This window comes from Somniosus microcephalus, chromosome 8 (genome assembly GCF_052327205.1).
Source record: "Somniosus microcephalus isolate GS21.2 chromosome 8, FLI_Smic_1.0, whole genome shotgun sequence".
NCBI classification, from domain to species: domain Eukaryota; kingdom Metazoa; phylum Chordata; class Chondrichthyes; order Squaliformes; family Somniosidae; genus Somniosus; species Somniosus microcephalus.
The window spans coordinates 60815076-60833240 of NC_140994.1; the positions used below are offsets into that span (position 1 = coordinate 60815076).

General features: G+C 42.1%; 1 protein-coding gene across 3 annotated transcripts in view; it reads right to left on the reverse strand.

The window, feature by feature from the left end:
- Window positions 1-6: 6 nt before the first annotated feature.
- Window positions 7-18165, reverse strand: part of LOC147113551 (cytoplasmic polyadenylation element-binding protein 3-like) — a 63496-nt gene continuing 45337 nt past the window's right edge. For all 3 annotated transcript variants that reach the window (XM_085994772.1, XM_085994771.1, XM_085994773.1), the window contains exon 5: window positions 7-2785. In XM_085994772.1, coding sequence (XP_085850898.1) covers window positions 2688-2785 — 98 coding nt within the window. In that variant the 3' untranslated portion in view covers window positions 7-2687. The remainder of the gene's footprint in view (window positions 2786-18165) is intronic.

The following is an 18165-nucleotide window of genomic DNA, read 5'->3' on the forward strand; positions in this document are numbered from 1 at the left end:
CTAAAATAAGATGGACGTAAACTTTTAATTGAAGGATGCAAAAAAACCATGTCAACATCTACTCTGTGGTGAAGTATGAAAGATTCATTGGAAAATCCTGGATTCAACAGCCTGGTTGAAGTCAAGGGTCAATTTAACTGAAGTTATTGCATGATCAGTGCAATAGACAGTTCAGTGATCATTTAAGGATTGTTGCCCTTGAAACTACACTGTGCAGAAGGGAAAAAAGACAACACTTTTTTTTTAAATATGTGCCTTTCCTGGCATCAATGCAACCTATACAAGGCTTCTCAATTCCAACTAACCCATAGGATATTACTGGAAGTATTTTAAAAGATACAAATATATAAAGGTGGTCATTAGATGTACACTAGTGGTATTATTTACAATGTAAATATTATAAGTACTGCCAATATAAATGTTTTGGATGTGTGCTTGTGAAACTGTTCTAAAGTTAGGAAATAAAAGCGATTTTCTCCAGTGTTAAGCAAACTACTTCAGCATTCATATAAACCAATGGGGACATTGCTATAAATTATAGTCCATTCCACTTCTAGAATTTCTTCCCTTTTAATTCCAATAACTGCATGTAATTTTAGAAGCTAGCTTAAAGAATTTACTCCTAAATGTGTTGCAGTAACTTGGGAAGAATTAATGATTAATTAAAAGTGGAAAATATGTTTCTCCAATTTTCTCGCTTTACACCATCACTACTGAAAGTGGCAAATCATAGCAGGGTCGGGTTCCGCAACCTGCAGAATTGTTGCCTCTCCCTCCAGCATCTCATTCAAACCGTCACGTGCGAGTTGTGTTAACAAGCATTGGTAAATGAGCGCGCTCTGGACAGTCCCTCACAGCCAAGCCCAACACTATCCTGATCTATGTGACTCAGTGACAAACCACTCACCGCATTATCCCATTCAGCCACTTTAGGCCAGGTAGGAGGGGAGGTCTGTGAATTTTCATTTGGACAATTCTTTCAAAAATAAGCATTTGGAATTAATTCTACACCTTCCATTTAGAATTTACATTTTTATCAACAATATTGGTTTGCATGCAACAAGAAATTAGCCATCTTGAAGCAGCGGAGTAGCTTCAAAAGTAGAGAAGCATCCTCTCCAAAATGTACAAGTCTCAAACCTCACCAATGCTCACTAGGTAATTTAGGTAGTTCTCAGCTCGGCTGCTATGTGCAGCATTTTTCACTAACAAAGTATCCCATTTCATCCAGAGAGGCCAAACTCCATCACGAAGATTCAAATCTCCCAGTGGCCACTTGCCGAGCCATGCTGACCAGCAACCAATACAGGAGAGTTTACAGTCCAGATGTCTTGCTATCTCAAATCAAGAGAACACATAGACAAGAGTATTAGGGACCCAAGGGTTACGGTGGGGATTTTTAAGAGCCTACTCTAACCAAAAGAACAGTACTTGTTTTTAATAAATTATTTGTAGAAAGTTACATCACACTGAAAATATGAAAGAATCTTCACATTAGAATAAACTTGTCCAACTTATAAAATCCTGAAACGTAGGCCAAGTTCATCATCCTACAGACAAAATAAATATGAACACAAACATCTTATTTTTGATACAGCAGCTGATTAGAAGGACCTGAGCTGAAGCCATCAAAGTACTTTGATCATTGAATTGAATATTTTTGTCCTTTTATAAATCTAGTGTTTAGTCTGATAATTAGTGGACAAAGTTGAATCAAAAACAGATTTTTGACAAGATAATTTTTCTAATGTATTCTGCAGTGAAGTGTGGCTCTTAAAGAGCACTTAAATTCCGTACATATATATTTAATCTACTAAAAATTTAAAAATAACTTCAATTAAAATGGATAGGACTAAAACTAAACAAATATTTTTGGTACAAATGAGTTACGTAACTTGGTTAAATCATTCGGCTAGCGGTATTAAAATAGAAATACTCGAGGGTGATCAACTACGTGGCTTGTTCCAAATAACCTATAGGCCAGTTACATAAGGCATTACTAGAACAGAGAAGGAACGAGTGTTCCTCATCAGCTGACCTTTGAGAAGAGGTGACTATGACGACTGAAGTGCATCTCCCAGACCATCATGCCTGCACAGCTGAACGTGGTTCAAAGGAAAAAGGAACTAAAGGGGAAATATTTGGGAGCATTTATTTTAAACCCTCCCGAGAAACACAGTCAGATGAAGAGGGTAAGCAGGCAAGTAAAGCCTCAAGGAGATACACAAGTGGCCCAGGGTGATTCTACCACAGATTCCTTTTTCTCCTGTGGGAAAGCACCTGGTTTGCACTCAGCACTTCCCTCTGGATACCAGGGCTGGGATCTAAAATAAAACACTGCATTAAAAAACAAAAACAAATCCATTTACTCCAAATAAATAAAATACCAGACTCAAAGGAGATCTCAGAATTGTGTTTCCATAGCATCTGCTATTGAGCAAGTTATTATTTCTTCAGCCACAATTAAAAACAGATCACTTGATTCCATGATTTTACAAATTTAAAAAAGAAACACAACCACTTCTGTCAAGATTTATGAAAGAAGTTTAAAAGCAACAAACTGCAAGCTACTAATTAAAAACTGTTAGATGCTCACTATAGCATTTAGGGTAATCACAAAAGGTCACAAAAAAGTATATTATTGCTGTGCCAATCAACCAAAAATTTATACAAGCAACCGAAAATTGTTAATCACTCCAGTACAGCATTGAAATATTACTAGATTTGACAAGCAAACACTGAGTATTAAAGGTTTCTTTACCTCTTCGTCGCCCAAATGTCCTTGCTGCATGTAAACAGAGAAAAATATTGGGTAGTCCTGACACCTTCTATTAAAAATTGCAAACTTTGTCTGATATGCACACAAGATTCAGATGATCAGTCAATTCATTGTCAAAACCTCACCTGTTGTTCAACACTGAAGTACGTTTTAGAAGTGTTCGAGTAATTTTCCCATTAGTTTAATCCTCTCCTCCCCATCAAATCATTTTTGGAAGCCTTTTGCTTCCCCCCCACCCCACCACATTTTGTCAAATGCAGCCAACGAGCTTCGACTGTACTATGCTGGCTGGCAGAAGGCTCCCAATGGTGGCATGGGTCAATTGGGCTACCACTTTTCCCTCCATCCAAGGTGTTGCTTAAATTTTCACTCCTGCTTCTCCCAGATAGCCTATGAAATCCAGAATGTAACTAAATGGAGGAATTCTAGTAGAAAAGCCATGTCCTAAGTTTAGTACATCTTGTGTGCCATCAACATGTCAACTGGAGAACTAAATTTTAATTCCTACAACAGAATTAAAACAGCTTGATTTATTTTGAAAAAGGACAATTTGCTTCGCTTCTACAGCTGGATGAGAGATATGAAGAAACATACACATTGCTTTTACAAATGATTCTACAAAACAGTTTTGACCAATGTGTGTTAAAAATGAACAAAAGCACATTTTATAAAAGGTTAAGAATTCATTTTTTTTTCAAGTAACAAACAAGGAACATTTATTTTAAGCATACATACAATTTTGCAATGCCTCTTCCACTCTCCATCAAAAGATCAACACATGAACCTCAATGGTCAATAGTGTTCAATGGTAATCTCTGATGTCCTGTCAGTATGACTATACTCTAAGATCTTACACTATTGAAATGTAGATCAGCGTTATTCCCAAATAATGGTGCTATTACATTGTAGGTACCAGTTTCAGACTGGTACCTGATTAGAGATGCAGAGTTGACGGTGCTGAATTTCCTGCTGGATGTGCGTCACTCTCTGCACAGATGAAGCAGAGCTCTAATCAGAAGTCCACTGACAGACGTTCACAAGGCTGTTAAAATATTCATACCAGTGAAGAGTAGCTGCAGTGGTCGACTGTTTGAAAGTATTAAAAAGGATAAAAGGAAGGAAAAAATATGCTTTGTACTGATTATGAGACTACCTCCTTGGAATGATTTTGCATTGAGTGTCAGAATTTTATCTTGGTGAATTCACTTCCCAAGATACACCACATATTATGCAAAGATATTAAACCAATACTGCTTTGAATCAATACTGACTGCGTAGGACCAAGAGAGGGCTGGGAGAGCAGCATGATGAGGGGGAAGAGAGGGAGGTCCCTGAGGGGTGTAAAGATGGAGAGAGAGAGAGAGAGAGAGAGCTAGCTCGCTATGCTGGAAAGATATTGTTGCATTTCCTTCTGATCACGAGAACTACTTCCTATATTGTAAGTAAAAAGAACTGCCACTTTCTGAATTATTGAAATGAGATTTTTGTTGATGTACAGATGTGCACTTCATTAAGATCATGCCCTTTAAAATAAAAGTATAATTTTATCAAAAACTGTCCGTCAATAGAAAGCGATGGTCAAGAATATGAGATATATAAAACAAATGCTTCTTCAGGATGATGTAACTGCCACAGGACTGGGAGTTACGTCATTTAAAAAAAATAAATGCAACTAGTTTCAACATCAAAAGTGTACCATAGATAATGTTTTTACAAAAACAAGTATTTTGAAGGTTAGCCATTATTTTACAGATAATGCAATCACATCTGGCAACAGCTTAGATTCTACTATGATTGCTTGCTTGCAGATTGGCAAGGCAGGCAACTTTAGAATCATGAGCGATTGCAGTTATTTTCTGTGAAATGAACCACATTACTGTCAACAGAAACTACAGGAAGAAACACATTCCAGCTAATTTGTCCTCTGAAAATATACCCACATTAAAGCAAGCATTACTGAACAGCGACAAATGCAGTGCTCTTTAGATCAGGGCTAGAAGCTAATTTGCCAAAAAAGACAACTTAGAAAGTAGTTTTCATTTTGTGAATACCATTGTCCAACCATTAAGGCAATCTAGAAAGCATTATATACACTGGAAGGGTTTCAGCTATGAGAAAAGATGTTCATTTAAATCGAAAGGAACTGTAATCCTGCATAATTCATCAGGGAAACAAATGAGCAATTTACTAAATGAGAACCTTGCAACACTTGATTTCACTTGTATTCAAGTGTAATCCTTCACAATAATACTAATTAGTCAATAAATCAAACATAAGTCTTGGGTAATAAGTAGTAAACCAATGTACTTTTGGATTATTCTCAATCATCAAACTTCCTGTACATTCAGAAGTAAACTCACCATATTATGAAATATTTGAAATGCAATTGTAGACCAAAAATTCTAAAAGTTACAACTCAATTAGCAGTGCTCTATGGAAACAGCTACTGAGTAGTACCAGACACTTGTTCTTCCCTGTAGGTTTCTGTATTGCAAAAAAATGCAATTGAATTAAATCTCACACTGATTAAATTGGACTTCATTGAACTTTGTTTTGATTTACTTCTCATACTTAACATGGAAACAGAATTGCAGCTCACCCAGAAACTGTTATCAGCCTTGAGCTGCTGACTGCTACAGGAAACGATGATGAATACAGGAACATTAGAACAACAGAGACAAATTATTTTGAGGAATATTGAAGAGGTTATTTCCTTGTTGGAATGGAAAGACGATCACTCAACATAAAAGGTAAGCAGGGGACCGCAATTCAAACACAGTATGGGTTTCCGTCCAGGTATTTTCAGTGTTGTAAGGGGATAAATTTTCTCCATGCAACATAAATTAATGGAGATAAGTGGTACATAATTTGAACAGGTCACAAATTCATTTGGAAAAGAGGGAGAAAAATATATACCCTAGGTTCATTTGCAAGGACTGAATACATATTCCAATTATTTTTGGTAAATTTCAATTAGAAGAAATATGAGCAGATGGCACTTTGATGCTTCTCAAAGAGAGAGAGATTTCTTCTTCAGCACCCAGAGCTTAATGGAGCAGAAGTCCTTGTTGAAAATTCAGACATCTTGCTCATGATTTTATGTTCATTAACGTAATGGACGGAAAATCTTGAGCAGCTTGCACCCACATTTGCAATAAGGGCTTGTGCCTCCACCAAGCTGTTACGCTGAGGTGTTTGACGAAGAGTATCAGCTCCAATTTTTCTCTGGAAATTACTCAGCACTATTTGGAGAATCCCTTAACTGGCAAGTAAATATTACATTTCCAAGACTGCCTCAATCTTAAAAGGAACTTGACTCAAAAACTTATTATGCAGTTCATGAGAGTTTTTAAACTCTAATTCATATAAACAAATAAAAGAAAAATATGTAAAATTAACTAAGAAAATAAAACCCAACTGTAGATCTTGTGTCACTCACAGCAGGGTCCAAGTAGATAAACTATGTTGGTTAGCCTGGCAACTAAATTTTAACACTCGATTCCAATTCAATTTTAGTAACACATGCATTCAAGAATATAATTACTCATTTGGAATAGTTCTCCCTTTTAATTAAAAAGATGCAATATTCTCTCAGCATTTCATACTGTTTTTAAAGTTGTTTTCTAGTCTGATTTAGATACAAAAAGAATGTGGTTAAGGGGAGTCTGATGGGCTGGCACTGAAATTAAACCTACAAGGACTGGCACTGCTTCCCATCTTCAAATTGCTGGAAAGAAAACTATACATCATCGTTAATCAGAAGAATTGTGGGTTTATGTTGTTTTTAAACATGCACTTCATAATTTCTTAATGCAGCCATACTGGTTCTCAGCACAACTATCATAACATTCGCGTCAAAAACTGAAAACTCCAGTAAGGTGTACTGTCGCCACATTCAGAAATGACTTAAAACGGGTCTGCATTTTAATACCCACAAAATTATATGTATTTGGAAAATACTTGCTTTTAGAGAAATTAGGAATTCCTTCCTTTTAGTGGAGGGAATGGGGTAAATATTCTGCTTCTGCGCTCACTACTCCATGATTCCTAGCTCACTCACTTTAGTAGGTGGAAAATTGGGGGCTGGCAAGCGAAAAAGGTTTGCGATTGAGGTTCTTTTATTATAATTGCATGCAGGTCAAGAAAAGAAAATCATGCAGAGATGGCACTTTGATGGTCACGTAATTACCATGTAAAACAAAATCCAAAAAAGGTACAGCAGAAAACAATTTTTTTTAAATTCTTTCATGGGATGTGGGCGTCGCTGGCAAAGCCAGCATTTATTGCCCATCCCTAGTTGCCCTCGAGAAGGTGGTGGTGAGCTGCCTTTTTGAACGGCTACAGTCCGTGTGGTGATGGTACTCCCACAGTGCTGTTAGGTAGGGAGTTCCAGGATTTTGACCCAGCGACGATATACTTCTAAGTCAGGATGGTGTGCAACTTGGAGGTGGTGGTGTTCCCATGCGCCTGCTGCCCTTGTCCCGCTAGGTGGAAGAGGTCGCGGGTTTGGGAGGTGCTGCCGAAGAAGCCTTGGCGAGTTGCTGCAGTGCATCTTGTAGATGGATCACACTGCAGCCACGGTACACCGGTGGTGGAGGGAGTAAATGTTTAAGGTGGTAGATGGGGTGCCAATCAAGTGGGCTGCTTTGGCCTGGATGGTGTCGAGCTTCTTGAGTGTTGTTGCAGCTGCACTCATCCAGGCAAGTGAAAAGTAATCATCACACTTCTTACTTGTGCCTTGTAGATGGTAGAAAGGCTTTGGGGAGTCAGGAAGTGAAACACTCGCCACAGAATACCTAGCCTCTGACCTGCTCTTGTTGCCACAGTATTTATGTGGCTGGTCCAGTTAAGTTTCTGGTCAATAGTGACCCCCAGGATGTTGATGGTGGGGGATTTGGCGATGGTAATGCCATTGAATGTCAAGGGGTGGTGGTTAGACTCTCGCTTGTTGGAGGTAGTCATTGCCTGGCACTTCTGTGGCTCAAATGTTACCTGCCACTTGATGTTAATAAAATAAAGATAAGCAATAAATGTGTACTTACCACCACTTAATCAATGAGAACAAGTCACTCAAATTTACTGTAAGTTACTACATTCTAAAGAGAGTGATCTACAACTAAAATTCCCTATTTTCTGCCACATGGCTGCATTCCCCAGATACCAACCCCAACAAAAGTGCAATTAATACAGATATATATATATTATAGCTCTAATTATTTCACTTCATTTCAGTTCAGCTCTCCACAGTTCCTACATCCAGAAACCAAATCACTAAGCTAAACACCACAATTCATCCCATCATTATTCTATGAATCAAGGGACAAGAAAGGAGCCTTCATTAGGTCATGCTAAACTGAACTTTCCTTGCAATGCCTTAGTAGGAATGGATCAGAAAAACCAGGCCAAATAATCAGACTAAAATGTTTCTATGTTAACTGCTATTGTTACCCAATATACTGCAGACATAGATGTATTAGTCATATTTTAACCTCGCTTCAGGATTTTGCTTAAACAACTTTTATTTGGATTGGTAGCAATCCAAAACACAACTCAACTCAACTTTCTTCACATTCAGGAATATGTCTGAATCTTGTATCCAAGTAAACCTGACTATGGTGAGATGCTGCCTCTGGTAGGGACGTTTGCAGAAAGCAGACAAGAACAAGTTGCATTAATATAGCATCTTTAATACAGCAAATTGTCCCAAAGTGCTTCAGAGAAGAAAAGGAACAGATGCCAATCCTTTACAGCTGGATTAGGATGACAAAAGCCTAGTTGAAGAAGGTTTTTAAAAAGGTATGGCTGGAGGTAAAGCGGTGAAGGGGGCTGGGAAGAGACTTCCAAAGAGTAGAGCAGTGGTGGCTGAAGGCTTCGTCACCAAAGGTAGAACAGCAGGAGGGAGGATGCTCAAGGGGCCAGAGTCAATGACCAGCAAATGCAGGAGGGGTGTTAGGCTATCGAAAGTGTAATGTCCGTGTGTAATTGAGACACGGACTGCAGAAGTTGGTTATAACAGGTGTTTACTGAATGGAGACAAAACTGGAACTACTATACAAAGTTACTACACAGGCTTATATACAGGGGTGGTCACTACTGGTACTGCAGTATACAGGGGCTGCAGAATATAGTTCCTTCAAGGTACATACACTACAATTCCTCCCCTTTTAGCTAAACAGTACATAACATTCGATTAATAATTAAATAACATATTTACAATTACAGTTGCTATATACATTAGCTGAAGTTAATCAATTATAAATTCAGTCTTTGAGGAGGCTTCCTGATTCTGTCCGGATAACGCCTCTTTGGGGTATCAGGTTCTTCTGGCAAAGTTGATTTGGGATCAACGTTGTTGTTTGGTTCGTCTGCTTCCAATATCACCGATTCTGAGGTAGATGCAATTGGTACTTCGGTTTCATCACCAGGTGTATAGGATCGTGGTGTAGATTTGACGTTTTCCAGTGACTCTAGAATCTGGTCCGCATGGCGTCTTACAATGCTCTCTCCAACATCCACGGTATACATTAGAGGTCCTTGCCGTGTGCAGATCGTTCCTGGCTGCCATTTCTCTGTGTGGTAGTCCCGGGCCAAAACTGGTTGGCCTTTCATTCATATTCTGAAACTGCCTGTTCTCCACATCTCTTCTGATGTTTGGCTTAACCAAATCCAAACGGCAACTTAGTCTTCGATTGAAGAACATCATGGCTGGAGTTTGGTTGGTAACCGCATGTGTCGCATTCCGGTCGGCAAACAAGAAGTTATCCACCTTGTGCTGTAGGGGTATGTCTTCATTACACATTGCCTTGATAGCCTTCTTGAATGTTTGAACGAACCTCTCAGCCAATCCATTGGTGGCTGGATCATATGGGGCGGATGTGTAATGCTTAACACCATTGTTCTTTAAGAACCTCCGGAACTCTTCAGACACAAACTGTGGTCCATTGTCAGAGCAAATCTGTTCAGGCAGCCCATTTCTGGTGAATATGGTTCGTAAGACTGTGATAGTTTTTTCTGTGGTGGTGGAGGACATTTTTATTACCTCTGGCCACTTTGAATGTGCATCCACCGCAATTAAAAACATCGAGTCCATAAATGGACCAGCAAAATCAATGTGTACTCTTTGCCATGGAGATGAGGGCCACTCCCATGGATGTAGAGGGGCTTGTGGTGGGGCGTTTTGGACCTTCTGGCATCCTGTACAGCTCTTGGTCATCTCTTCGATTTCTCTATCGATTCCCGGCTACCACACAAACGCTCTGGCTAAGTTCTTCATTTTTACCCCTCCCAGATGACCCTCATGAAGCTCATTGAGCACTCTATCCTTCAATTTGGGTGGCATTACTACTCTGGATCCACACATCAAGGTTCCTCGGCACACTGGCAGCTGTTCTCTTCTCGGCGAGAATGCTGGCAACAGTGGTTCGCCATGTACTGGCCATCCCTTCACCGTTAAATCATAGACCCTGGAGTGTGTCGGGTCATTTCGTGTTTCCTTTTCTATGTTTGCATTCGTCACAGGTAGACATTAGACTATGGTCGAGTGGAATATCTCCACAGGATCCACTGCAGGGGCTTCTTCCACCGTCGGCAACGGTAGGCGCGACAATCCATCAGCATTCCCATGCTGTTTAGTTCCTTTGTACGCGATGTCATATTGGTGTGCCCCTAGGAAAAGGGACCACCTCTGTAGCCGTTGTGCGGTCATTATTGGGACGCCCTTCTTAGGGTTGAAAATGGAGACAAGAGGTTGATGATCAGTTAGTAGAGTAAATTTCTGTCCGTGCAGGTAGTGATTGAACTTCTTCACCCCCCCACACCAGGCTGAGGGCCTCTGTCAATCTGGGCGTAGTTACGCTCGGCTGCAGTTAACGAGCATGACGCAAAAGCTATCGGCCTCTCTGAGCCATCAAGGGATTTATGTGACAGTACCGCTCCAACGCCGTAGGGAGACGCATCACACGCCAGTCTTATCGGTAGTGATGGGTTGTAGTGAGCCAATACTTCTCTTGAAGTGATCAGGCCTTTACACTTCTGAAAGGCCCGCTTACATTCATCGCTCCATTTCCATGCTACTCCAGTTTGTAGCAGGGCGTTCAGTGGGTGCAGAATTGTGGACAAATTCAGCAAAAACTTATGGTAGTAATTCACCAATCCGAGGAATGACCTCAGTTGCGACACATTTTCAGGCGCTGGAGCCTTAACTACCGCTTCAATTTTGTCAGGGGACTTATGTAACCCCTCCATCAATCACGTGGCCACAATACGATATTTGTTTCTTAAAAAACTGGCACTTGGGGCGATTGGCTCGTAGCCCATGTTCTCTTAGTCTAGTGAGCACCTGCTCTAGGTTGGCAAGGTGTTCACTGTCATTTTCACCTGTCACTAGGATGTCGTCCAAGTAACACTGAGTCCCCGGAATCCCTTGCAGGACTTGTTCCATCGCTCTTTGCCATATAGCCGGAGCTGATGCTACTCCGAATACCAGTCGATTATACTGGTAAAGACCTTTGTGACTGTTTATTGTGAGATATTTCCTAGAGGATTCTTCAACCTCCATCTGCAAATATGCTTGCGCTAGGTCAATTTTTGTAAAACGTTTCCCTCCAGATAGTGAGGCGAAAATATCTTCTATCCTCGGAAGAGGATACTGTACTGTGTGAAGGACTGGGTTCACAGTCACCTTGAAGTCCCCACAGATGCGAACCTTCCTTGGCTCCTCAGACTTATTGTTTAACGTTTTCTTCATGACAGGAACGATGGGTGTCGCCCACTTGCTCCAGTCTACCTTAGATAACACGCCTGCATTCTCCAGATTCTCCAGCTCTGCCTCGACGGCTGGGCGAATTGCATATGGTACCGGTCTTGCTTTGAAAAACTTGGGAATTGCATTCTCTTCTATTTTTATCGAGGCGGTTACGCCTTTAAGAGTTCCCAGTCCTTGTTGAAATACCTCTTTAGCGTTCGCTAAGATTTTTGACAATCGTCCAGGTGTGACGTCGTCATCCTTTTTACCAGCCACAGTCAGTGCCTGAATGGAGTGCCAGTCTAAACTTATCTTTCTGATCCATTCACGTCTCAATGACGGTGGTCCACTATCTTGCAGTATGTACAGATACAATTTCTGTATTTCCTTGCCGTTGTATTCGACAGGCACCCTTATTTTCCCTCTGGGGTATACTTTCTGCCCCGTATATGTCTTCAAGACAATGGATGTGTCTTTCAAGGGTATGTGAGAGAATAGCCGCTCGTAGTCTCGTCGTCGATTCATGACGGTCAGGGCTGATCCTGTATCCAATTCCATTTTGACTTGGGACCCTGCTATCGTGAGGGTGACCCAAATGGTTCGGTGATCCTCTTTTGCGATTACGTTGTGTAGTTTGAGACAGCTTAGTCTCTTGTTCCCGGATTCACTATCGCTCTTCTGGCCTTCGGAACTAATGTCCGTCATCTTTTGTACTTTCCTGTACTGTTCCTTAGTAGTCTTTTTGTTGTCGTTAGTCTTCTTCCCGGACCTGCAAACTCATGCAATGTGTCCCATCTTTCCGCATTGCCTGCATGTTTTGTCCTTGGACCAGCAGTCCTTCTGGTCATGGGTTGTTCTGCCGCAGCGATAACATTTTTCAAATCCCCGTGTCATTTCATGGGTGCCGTATTCCTGTGGCTTTTGCTGTATTTCCGCAGCTCCCCTTGTTGCTGCTTCATACGATACTGCCTCGCTGAAAACCTTATCTAGCGTCAGCTCTTTCTCTGAGAGTAACCTCTTCTGGGTTCCTTCACTCAGGAGTCCACAGACAAATTTGTCCCGTAGGGTATCTGCCAGTCCTGCTCCGAACTGGCAGTGCTTTGATAGCTTGCATAGTTCCGTAAGGTAATCAGCATTGCTCTCATCTTTATGCTGATTTCTCTTGTGGAATTTAAATCTTTCTGCTATCAGCAGCGGTGTAGGATTTAGGTGTTCCTGTAGGATATCAACAATTTCGTTAAAACTCTTCTCCATCGGTTTGACTGGCGTGATCAGGTTCCGCAATAGGCCGTACGTTCTTGCGCCCATTAAGTTTAGTAGTACCGATGCCTTTTTCTCATCGGCTACTTCATTTGCCTTGCAATATACTTCGACTCTTTCCACATACGTGGTCCAGTCTTCTATTGCATTATCGAAGGCAGCGATATTGCCAGTCTTCGGCATCTTGGAGATCTAAGATGGCGCCTCCCGCGCTTTGCCTTCTTCCCCGCTGGATTAAGATGGCGCTTCCCGCGCTTTCTGCCTTTTCCGCTGCTGCCAGCGCTGTTGCTGGCATTTTTATGCCTTGATGGCGACGCCCTATGGTCTTCGCGCGCTTCCCCCCGTGCTGCTGCCAACGCCGCTCTCCCTGTGGCAAACTGCAGCTCCTCGCGGCTTTCTGCGCTTCTAATTTCTTTTTCCTTTAGTTTAATTACTGTTCCCGTCGTCAGAGCAGACCCTATGAGACACTTCCCTCCCTCTTCTCGGGTCTGTACGCTGCCCGGCTTCGTAGCACCGGCCGCGCCCTGTGTGCTCCACCCTCTCCTCTTCCCGACAACGCTGCTCGGCCCCGTTGAAAAGCCACCCGATTGAGCTCTAGTCCGCCGCAGCCCAGGAAGGATCAGTGTACTACCTGCCACCAGCCCGATTAGCTGGAACACCATAGACTGGATAACCAAGCCCAGCTCTCGACAGCCTTTCCTGCAAATCTTCGAATTCGATGAATCAGAGGGCGGTTGCCCACGGTCGACGCCCGTTTCTTCTGTTTGTTTGTTTTTCTTTTTGGATTTCTTCCTTCTGGCTTCGACCTCTAATGACTTCGCTTCAGGGATGGATCCCCGTGAGGTGGTGCAGAACTGTAGGTAAGTTCGGATCTGTTCGTCGCCAATGTAATGTCCGTGTGTAATTGAGACACGGACTGCAGAAGTTGGTTATAACAGGTGTTTACTGAATGGAGCCAAAACTGGAACTACTATACAAAGTTACTACACAGGCTTATATACAGAGGTGGTCACTACTGGTACTGCAGTATACAGGGGCTGCAGAATATAGTTCCTTCTTCAAGGTACATGCACTACAGAAAGTTGTAGAGGCAGGGTGCGGGGAAACGGTGAAGAAATTTGTAGTCGAGAACAAAGGATTTTAAATTACATCTATTGGGAGGTGGGAAACCAAGGTATGTGAACTAGGACGGGGGTGATGGACTAACGGCTCAGTGCGTACAGGATTCAGGCACCAGAGTTTAGATGATTTGGAGTTTATGGAGGTTGAGAGGACGGTAAGGAGAGCACTGGAGAAGCCAAGTCTAGACATGATGAAGGCAGGTAATGATTTCAACAGCAGTGGGGGTAGGGTATGGGTGGAAGGGGGCAATGTTACAAAAGTGGAAGTAAACAGTCTTGGTAGTGGAGAGGATATGGGTTTTGAAGTTCAGCCCAGAGTCAAACAAAATGTCAAAGTTACATGCCATTTGGGTCAGATTGAGCAAGCAGCTAGGGAAGGAGTGCAATATTTCTGGTGGGAGCTGAAAATAATGGCTTCAGTCTCTCCCATGTTCAATTGTAGGAAATGCTGATTCATCTACAGGCTATCTGACAGCATGGAGGGGTAAAGTTTGGTGTTGGCAGCTCAGCCTGTGTTATGGAAGATGTCAGCAAGAGGGATCATGTAGATGAGGAAGGAGAAGGTCAAAGATTGATCCTTGGTAGACTCTGGAGGTGATCATATGGAAGCTGGAGGATAAGCCATTTGCTGAATATGTGCTGGCTGCACGTGACAGATAGGAGTGGAACCACAGAAGGTGGACCATGGGAAGAAAAGGCGCATGGCATAACTAGCTGTGTTGAACACTGCAAAGTAGTAAGAGGGATAAAGTGTCACAGTTGCAGTCAGAGGATATCACTGGTGACTGTGACCAGGATTTGAATAGAGAATTGTGGGAGAGGGGAGCCCATAGTTTGGATATGATGACGCATTCAAGGGCCTTGGACAAAAACAGGAGGTTAGAGATTGGACAATAATTGGAGAGAATGGACAGATCACAGGTCGGCTTTTTGAGGAGGGGTGATGCTGGTGATTATAAAAAATGGACAATATCTGAATAGGGAGAAACAAACAATGTCACTGGGGTCAGGAAAGATAGCCAAATCATCAATAGTTGGGTGGGGATGGGAGCAGGGAGGCATTAGGTGATTCGTGTAGAAGGGATGACCTCGAAGAGGGCAAGGGAGGAGGAGATGGGAGAGAAGCTGCAAGCAGTTGGGGTTAGGGCAAGTGAGGGGTTTGGAGGTAGCTGCAAGTGTGGGGCAGTGAAGGAGAAGATGGCAGCAGCATTGAAGGCTCTGCAAATGATCTGAGTGTTTGGGATGAAGAAATTGAAGAGCTCCTTGCACTTGGTATTAGGGATGGAGGTGGAAGGGAAAGCGAAGGGCATTTTTCCAGAGAGGTCCTGAGTTCTTCTTGCCATCTAGTGTGATCCTGCAGGAATAGGAGGATTTGTCCATGGAGAGGGAAGGGCCGAAATGCTTGCTATGTTTCTGCCACATTTGGCAGTGGTTGTAAACCAGCTGCATTCAGGTCTGTATTCTTCAGGCTTAAGCATGCAAAGGCGGGAGGCTGTACCGTTGTGAGTGACTTGGTTGAGACAAGAGCAAAGGGAGTAGTAAGAGAGCTGTATAGCAGGTAAACAGACAGCAATGTCTCAACAGATTGAGGGCCAGAGAAGGGGGAGCGAGAGAAATGTACAGGACTGCAAACACAATTGTGGCCCATCTGGCCAATCCCAATGTCTATGAAATATCATATCCCAGTGAGACTTCTCAAATCATTACATTACATTTCACCAGGGACCTGAATGTGTTGATACAATCAACCTCTACTCTAATTGAAGTTAGAGGGTGAATTAGTGAGAGACCTGGGGGAAGTTTCTTGCAAGGTGATGGATGAGGATATTGGGGTTGGAAATAGACAATGAGATTAAAGTAGTTATCGGAGATGGCCATATCACAGTGATCAGTACCTCACAGATGGTGAGATGGTGAGGTTGAGGGAGTGGGAGTTGATGTGAATTAAAGGAAGCAGAAAAATCATTAGAGAAGGAACAAGGGGAATTAAGATGGAGGTTGAAGTCACTGAGGATAAGTAACTGCTTGGTTTACAGGCTAAAGGAAGCAGGAAGGGAGGAGATCTTGGCAATGAAGATACCGGGGAACTTGGGAAAGCAATAGACCACAAGGGCTTTAAATGAATGCTGAGCAGGGAGGCGGAGATAGAAGAGACCAAGGTGCTCAAATGAGGGAAAACAAGGAGGGACTTGGTGATGAAAGCCATGCTGCAGCAGCTTGGGCAGGGCTTACTGTGAAACATGTACCCATAAGCCAGGTATCCGTCATCGCCAGGACACTAACTGACTTACCCACAATGAAGTGCAAAAGGCCAGTGGCCTATATGGGACAAGAAGAATATGGAGTTTAGCATTAGCAAGAGTTCAGCCATTGGACAGAATTTTTTTTTCTTTTTCCTAAAATTAATACTTGGGATTTCAGGCTAAAGCTTTCTACATTTTTTAAAGTTGTACTCAAAGCAATGGCAGTGCAAGGAACCCTCGTGATGTGTGTGGAATGCAATATATGATTTGTTATGGATCCTCAGTGTATCCAGGGATAGCACAGTTGCAGTAAATATCAGAAAATGTAGTGTCTGGAGCAGAGGGTCTCTGTTTGAGCAACAATTGATCACGCTTCGTGTTCACAATCAGAGAGGATGAGGAGTTTCTGGATCATACTCTCTAGGATATGGTCATCCAAGAGGCAGTACTAGACAATTCAGGGCACAGAGATAGAGAGTGAAGTGGCTGACCAGCTACAGAGGCAGCAGATCATTAACACTCACAGGTGCAGGGAATGTTGGACAAGTATCAGGTGGAAAGTGACAGCAATTAAGTGGAGGGCGATCATGAGCTACATTGCAGTACAGTGGAGAAATGGACTTTCCAAGATGATGAGAAGCAGGCAGGTTACAAGAATAGGAGAGCAGCAGTAGGGGATCCTATCATCAGGAGTATAAATAGCCTTTTTTGCAGCCATAGCTGGGAGTCCCAAATAGTATTACCGCCCTAGTGGCAAGGTGAATGAAGTTACTGAGTGGGTGGAAAAATATCTGGAAAAGGAAGGAGAGCTGCCAAAAATTGTGGAATGAGATAGAAGTATATTTGAGGTCTTGCAGATAGAGATTAAGGAGTTAGGTACTAGATTAAAAAAACACGACATCAAGGATAGTGATCACTCGATTGCTTGCTGTTCCAATGCTGGACAGGTTATGGAGAGTAAGATGAGGAAAGTCAATGCTTAGCTGCAGGGCACTGCAGAAGGAAAGGGGTTCACATTCTTGGAGCACTGAAGCAATTTTTAGAACAAAAAAAGCTTATCCCAAAGGGACGGCCTTCATCTAAACCGAAATGGCACCAATGTCCTTGCTGGGAGGATAAATAAAGCCGTGGGGAAGGATTTAAACTAATATGGTAGGGGGTGGGGAAAGTCTAGATACGAGGCTGGAGAGGGAGAGCAGGATTAATATAGTTAGTGGAAGAGACTGAAGGCTTAACTGGAATAGTGAGAAAATACTTTCCGAGGACAACGGGAATGAAGCACGCCATGTGGTAGTGAGATAAAAAACACTTTTGTAGAAAGCACAAGGGATATCAAAAATTAAATATGAGGAAATCAGGAAGAAGAATGGTCAGTATTACAAAAAATTGGAGTCATGATATGTATATCAATGCACAGAAGATTCAAAACAAAATTGGAAAGTTAGAAAAATTAATAACTCTAGGAGGATGTATGATATAGGAGCTATAACAGAGACCTGGTTTTAAGTTTGGATAGAGTGGAAACTTTACATTCCTGAGTTACAACATTTTCAGGAAAGTAGAGAAGAGGGGAAAAAAAGATGGAGTGGCATTATCAGTGAAGGCTTCTATCACGGTGCTGGAATGCAAGGTTGCCCTGGGCATTGTGTTAAGACAGAGTGTATATGGATGATGTTAAGAAATAGGAATAAAATGGATACAATTCTTGGTATGCATTACAGGCCACTGAACAGCGGAAATGAAATAGAGGTTGACATTTGCAGATAGTTCAGAGAGCTATCTAAGAATGCCAGTGATTTCAACTATCCCAAGATAGACTGGAATAAAAGTGGAGCATGTGGTCAAACTGGGGAATGCTTTAGGACTGCTTTCTGGATCAGTATGTTTCTAGTACTGCAAGGAAAGAACCATTACTTTATCTAGTTCTAGGAAATGAAGTGGGGCAAATAACTGCTGAGAGTATGACAACAATTGGGGAATAATGACCACAACATAGTTAGGTTCAATCCAAGAACAGAA